Source organism: Palaemon carinicauda, chromosome 26 (assembly GCF_036898095.1).
Source record: "Palaemon carinicauda isolate YSFRI2023 chromosome 26, ASM3689809v2, whole genome shotgun sequence".
NCBI classification, from domain to species: domain Eukaryota; kingdom Metazoa; phylum Arthropoda; class Malacostraca; order Decapoda; family Palaemonidae; genus Palaemon; species Palaemon carinicauda.
The window spans coordinates 66069719-66077091 of record NC_090750.1 but is presented as its reverse complement, the minus strand read 5'-3'; the positions used below and the strand labels follow the sequence as shown (position 1 = coordinate 66077091).

Here is a 7373-nt window from a genome sequence, read left to right as displayed (position 1 = left end):
TATATATATATATATATATATTGTGAGTGTGTTTTGTTTGTAAGATCAACACGAAAGCGTATGTGTAAAATCTTCCCCTGCGACAGAGACACGAGAAAATTGCACATAGTCCCTTAGGAAATTCGCTTAAAACAGAGGCGTTCTTGTGAAACGATTTGTTGCTCACAAAATGACGGGGAGAATATTTAAGTCTGGGAGCCGTGTGTGGGCCCTCGAGTTAGAACAGCTACTTACAATGCATCACCTGTTCTATTGATTTGTGCTGGAGGATGTAAACTCTTATCCGTTTCCTCCACGTCGGATTATTTTGACGGGGGGGATGATCTCCTAATGCAATGATAGGAATCAGTGATATGGAAGAGGCTGAGGGAAATAGAGTCGTAATAAAGAATAAGGTCTTCCAGAATTGCTCTCTAACTGATCGTGTCCTTCGCCAAGCTTATATTTGTTGATAAGATGAAATTGTTGGTATAGTTGAAAGAAAGAGATTATTCTAAGGGTTCAGGGTTGAATAATATAATGGTTGACGCTGATTTGTGTGCACATTCAAATTATTAATATTATTATTATTACTTGCTAAGCTACAACCCTAGTTGGAAAAGCAGGATGCTATAAGCCCAGGGGCTCCAACAGGGAAAATAGCTCAGTGAAGAAAGGAAACAAGGAAAAATAATATATTTTAAGAAGAGTAACAATATTAAAATAAATATCACTTTATAAACTATAAAAACTTTAACGAAACAAGTGGAAGAGAAATAAGATATAAGAAAACCTTTTTTAACCAAAAGGTTCCCTGAATGTTCTTTAAACATATATAATAACAACATCTGTAATTATTTTATAAAGTGGAAAGCTTTATGATTATTCAGTATGTAATTTACTTGCAAATCTCCTTACACAGACAAGTGTTAACAGCTCTGAACAGGTTTAGAATTACTATTCAAGCCACCTAAAAATGTCCTCTCTAATGTCAAAAGAACCGAGCAAATCCGAGGGCCCTCCACATTTTCAATTATCTGAATGAAACTGATCGTATCATACAAAAAAAATATAAACCCTTTCCCCATGATAAGAGAGAAAAGGGAAATGAAATAATTGCATACACGTGTACAAACCGTGTTTCACACAATTGTACATAATTCCTTTTGTATATATTATGCTTGTATCTTCGCTCCTCCCTCGCACTAAAACGAACATGAAAATTCATGTCTGGTTTTTCCTCTGTAATATTGTCTGTCTTGTGAACTTGTTATGTCCTGTTGCCTTGAGGTTTTGTATATAAGGAGAATGTTCTACAATGATATAACTCAGTCGTTTCCAACCTGCCTTTGAGTTCACAGCCTTACTCGGCGCCGTCACACACGTAAGCTACTTTACATTTTATCCCAAAAAAGAAGAGAATACGAAACAGAAAAGATGTGATGTTTCATCCTGGTGCTGACCCCACAACCTGACTGGTGACATCATAATTCAATTTACTTTCGTCTATTTCGAGGTCCAAGACCTGCGTCCTGATTGGTCGTTCTTGCAGTAAGAAGGATATAAGATGATTAAGAGAGAATTACACGATTAAGACAAGAGGTTTCTATTGGGAATGATTGCTTTACCTTTAACAAGAGGTAATATGATACGTTGATTATGTCGTATTATGATTATGATTATTCAGATAGGGGTAAAGAGGTGGAATTGATGTCTTATAGATAGATAGTAATTGATATAGATATATAGTGCCATGTGATGTTCTGTGGACAAGGATGTGCTTTGTAATTTACTGTACACATACAATCATATGAATATATATGCATTTTGTATTTATCTGTATATATACAATATATATATATATATATATATACAATATATATATATATATATATACAATATATATATATATATATAGTATATATATATATATATACAATATATATATATGTATATGTATATATATATATATATATATACAATATATATATATATATATATATATAGAATGAAAGAATGAAAGATAAGAAATGATTGGAATGTTTTAATAATCAGGATATACTTTACAGTTATGGGGTCCTTTGACTGGCCACACAGTACTACATTGGATCCTTGTCTCTGGTTACGGTTCACTTTCCCCCTGCCTACTCATACACCGAATAGTCTGGCCTATTCTTTACAGATTACCCTCTGTCCTCATACACCTGACAACACTGAGATTACCAAACAATTCTTCTTCATCCAAGGGGTTAACTACTGCACTGTAATTGGTCAGTGGATACTTTCCTCTTGGTAAGGGTAGAGGAGACTCTTTAGCTATGGTAAGCAGCTCTTCTGGGAGGACACACCAAAATCAAACCATTGTTCTCTTAGTCTTGGGTAGTGCCATAGCCTCTGTACCATGGTCTTCCACTGTCTTGGGCTAAAGTTCTCTTGCTTGAGGGTACACTCGGGCACACTATTCTATCTAATTTCTCTTCCTCTTTTGTTAAATTATTTAATGTTTATATATGAAATATTTATTTTAATGTTGTTACTGTTCTTAAAATATTTCATTTTTCCTTGTATCCTTTCCTCACCGGGCTATTTTCCCTGTTGGGGTCCCTGGGCTTATAGCATCCTGCTTTTCCAATTAGGGTTGTACCTTTGCAATGAATGATAATAATAATAATAATAATAATAATAATAATAATAATAATAATAATATCACCACAGCTTATACGCTTAGTCAGAACGCCGTGCCTCATAAAATAAAAAGAATATTACGTGGCAGGGAGAAATTGTAATTTTACCTTAACAAGGGTTGAAGAGTTGCAGTCGCCCTGCGTCACTTGGGGTGAAGGGGTGGGAGTGGGGTTGTTGCTGCTTGAGGAAGACCGTGCTAGAGTGAGGTATGGAGGGGTAGGAAAGAGTCACGCTTAATGACACGAAGTTAACTTGAATAAATCTTGATTGCAAAACCCCCTCGGCAATTAGAGCTTCAATTACACGGTATTGTGCGTGCAGTTGAGAGGTCATTGTAGTGTACAGGAGAGCTGGGAGGTACTGTGCCAGGAGACTTGAAGTCTTCCGGGAGGTAAGAGCGTATGGTCTTTGTGGAGAGAGAGAGAGGGAGAGAGAGAGAGAGAGAGAGAGAGAGAGAGAGAGAGAGAGAGAGGGGGGGGGTTGGTGTGTTGATCCGAGAGGCTTTTAAGTGGTTCGGTGACCGAAGGGAAATAATTTAATTTATCATGTTTTACCAGTAGCAAGAAATTTAATTATTGAAATTTGATAATGAATTCGATGATTTATGAAAGCTGGTGATCATGATTAACGAATATAAAATTCTAAAATATAACGGTAATGAAAGCTGGTGATCATGATTAACGAAGATAGAATTCTAAAATATCACTGTAATGAAAGCTGGTGATCATGATTAACGAAGATAAAATTATAAAATATCACTGTAATGAATAAAGAAAAATGAGGCCACAAAATATATAATTTTTCTCTTTTACACCATTTTCCCCTTGATGAAAACATGGTCCCAGAGATATAGCGTCCTCCGGTACTAAGCCATTGTTTAAAAACAAGTCACTTGCCTCCATACCCATTTCTGTTGGCTCCAAGCAGATGCTATTATTATTATTATTATTATTATTATTATTATTATTACTTGCTAAGCTACAACCCTAGTTGGAAAAGCAGGAGGCTACAAGCCCAGGGGCCCCAACAGGAAAAATAGCTCAGTGAGGAAAGGCAACAAGGAAAAATGAAATGCTCTAAGAACAGTAACAACATTAAAATAAATATTTCCTATACAAAATATGATAACTTTAACGAAGCAAGAGGAAGAGATTAGATAGAAAAGTGTGCTCGAGTGTACCTTCAAGCAAAAGAACTCTAACCCAGGACAGTGAAAGACCATGGTACAGAGGCTATGTCACTACCCAAGACTAGAGAACAATATTTTGATTTTAGAGTTTCCTCCGGGAAGAGCTGCTTATCATAGCTGAAGTCTCTTAACTACTCTAGTATCCAATTCACAGTTGGGTCAACTGGTGGTAGTTGGCCATTGCAAACTACCGACTTTACGAATGCAAAACCCTTGACTTATACCGTGCGATATCTGCCTCGTATTTTTATTTAATTATGGATTATTCTACCTTAATATGGTTTGTAGTATTTTACATAAAAAGTTGTTGTTACGTCCTATTTTAGGGATGAAGAACATATATCGTTTTCGCTCTCGATATTTAACTGTAAATTTTCATTTTTCTTTTTCATAATAACATACAGATTGAAGCACCGTGAGTCATAAACTCACCTCCTAAATGGACAGACAGCAGAAGTAGAACAGTCGGAAGTAAGAAAATAACGCATTTTTTCCCTGTCAATATTTTTTACATCGGTATCATTCTGCGTCAACATTAAAAAAAAAAAAAAAAAAAATTAGTAATGCACTCTCGAGGGTGGTTCATGTTCACTCTTAGAATCACCTTACGCTTCATTAGGATTTCAAATGGACTAAGTGTACATATCCTCTGGATGGACACATCGAGATTTTTAACACGACAGGTCTACACGAGAAGCGAAGACCATATACGAAGGGAGAGAGAGAGCGGGAAGTTATGCCATTTGTTCGTCAGTATGGCAGCGAGGTCAAACCTCTGTGACCTACTCTCTTCATATGACCCAGTCAACTCCGTCTTGGCCTGAACATCTTGTCTAACGGAGAAATGACAGTGAATGACTATTCCACGACCTATTCCATCAAACAGAGAGAGAGAGAGAGAGAGAGAGAGAGAGAGAGAGAGAGAGAGAGAGAGAGAGAGAGAGAGCCTTACCTTACCATACCTTACCTTATTTTCTTATTGCCTTATTTTTTTGTTTGGGTTCCCCCAGGTCCCTCAGTGTGAGGCAGAGAGAGAGAGAGAGAGAGAGAGAGAGAGAGAGAGAGAGTATTATGAAGGTCAATTGCTCTAATGCTAAATGTGATTGGAAAAAAAATTACGGGGCTCCATAGAGCTCCATCCCATTTCTAATTTGACTCGTTGTTCCAATCTCGATAGAGTGAAACCACAAATTAATTTCTTTCTTTCCATACGGAATCAACACTTCCAACAACAGCATCCCGGATTTAAAGAGCTCAGGTAGACAGAATCGCCACATGGGAATGAAAAAATCTAGTATGCTTCTATTAGTGGGTTAATTATTTAGCAGTTAAATTATTTAGCAGTTAGACGATCGTGGGGGTGATAACAAGCGTGGAAAAGGGAATTGGTGTTTTATTATTCACCACGCAAAGAGATATTTGTGTATATCTCTTTATATATATGTATATATATGTATATATGTATATAATTTATATATATATATATATATATATATGTATATATATGTGTATATATATATATATATATATACATATATATAAATATATATATATATATATATATATATATTATATTTGTGTACGCGATCCGTCAAAAATGACTGCTAAATATTTAGACAGATGTACACATACACGCACACGAACCCCCTCTCACTAAGGTATGACTACTTTCTCCCCTCTAACCCGAGGGACACGGAGGGTTGAGCGTGACCGGAAAGAAAAATATGCAATATATATATATATATATATATATAAATATATATATATATAATATATATATATATATATATATAATATATATATATATATATATATATGTACATACATATGATATGTATAGTATATATACAGTATATATATATATATATATATATGTACATACATATGATATGTATAGTATATATACAGTATATATATATATATATATATATAGTATATATATTATGTATATAAATTTTACCAGTGAAATAGAGATCTGATATATTACACAATCTATCTTTGGTGACTAATAATACACTAACTCTAGGAAGGAAGATTTCTTGGCAAGTGATTTCTTCACTTTGTCAACTGTCTTCACAGCAAATAATCTTCGTAGAATTTGATGTTTCATAAAATGTTTTAGTATTACTTTGTAGATTGCGAAGCGGAGATACCACTGTTAAACGAATTTTTGGAAAACATGCATTGGATAATGGCAACATAATATTTCATCTTACATAAGATGAAGGAACCATATATATATATATATATATATACATATATATATATACATATATATATATACATATATATATATACATATATATATATATTTATAAATATATGTGTGTAAGTAAATATATATATATATATATATATACATATATATACATATATATATATATATATATATATACTTACACACATATATTTATAAATATATATATATATGTATATATATATATATTTATATATATATATATATATATATATATATTTATATATATGTATATATACATATATACATATATATGTGTTTGTGCGTGTGTGTGTATTTGTGAGTGTGCGCGTGTGTGTGTGTGTTTTTGTATATTCTATTAATTTTTTCTAGCTTCGTGTTAATAATCTCCTTTTGACATATGATCTCTGTAAGTTCTAATCACTGATATATATTAATCCATTTCTTTTGATTAATATCGCTATTGTTCTTAATAATAGCGATATATTCAGAATACCTGGTATGAATTTGCTGGTAAGGTAGATGTCATGAAGTAATTAACCACCGGTAGTTTTGATCTAGCATTTCGAAAAACATAGATTCCATAATATCCAGTACGGGTAGCTATAAGAATATTTTTTTTTTATTAATCATAAGTTATTAAAATGAATGTGATTATTATCGATACTAGCATATATTTTTATCAAAAGACCCCATTTTAAATGTAATAGAATTTGCAAAAGTATGTGTTTACGAATTTGGAATTATGCTCACGTTGATGGTTTCCTGGTTATATTAAAAAAAAAGAAGAAGAAGAAGAAGAAGAAGAAGAAGAAGAAGAAGAAGAAGAAGAAGAAGAAGAAGAAGAAGAAGAAGAATAAGAAGAAGATGAAGAATAAGAAGAAGATGACGGCACACTGAAATGACCGTAGGGAATGACTTTTTGCTGTGATTGTACACTGAATTTCCTTTCGAAAATCTTCGAATGTTTAGATGATGGATGTGCTTGACGGATATTACTGTAATTGGATGAAGCAAATTGTCCTTAAATATTTCACTGAAGGAAGAAAGCTGCAGGCAAAAACCAGATACTTATCTCTCCCCCTCTCTTGTGCTATCTTGTACATTTTTGAAAATGTAATCCAATGAAGTACGTACTGTACATATAGAAGTATCTTTAAGGTTCTCAGGAATATGATGTAATTGTCATATAAATGTGTTGCTGCTATAATGATTGCTTTCTTTTAATTACAATAGTTGTGCTTCCATGAAAAAAAGGAAAATTAAAACATTAAGTAATGAGCGAAGGTAAAATACTATAGA

General features: G+C 33.3%; 1 protein-coding gene across 1 annotated transcript in view; it reads left to right on the top strand.

Moving 5' to 3' along the window:
- The window catches only part of LOC137619956 (protein SREK1IP1-like), a 62395-nt gene extending 55424 nt beyond the window's left edge, over positions 1-6971 (top strand). The window contains exon 4 of the mRNA XM_068350237.1: positions 6858-6971. Within this exon, the coding sequence (XP_068206338.1) occupies positions 6858-6971 (114 nt within the window). The remainder of the gene's footprint in view (positions 1-6857) is intronic.
- Positions 6972-7373: the final 402 nt, after the last annotated feature.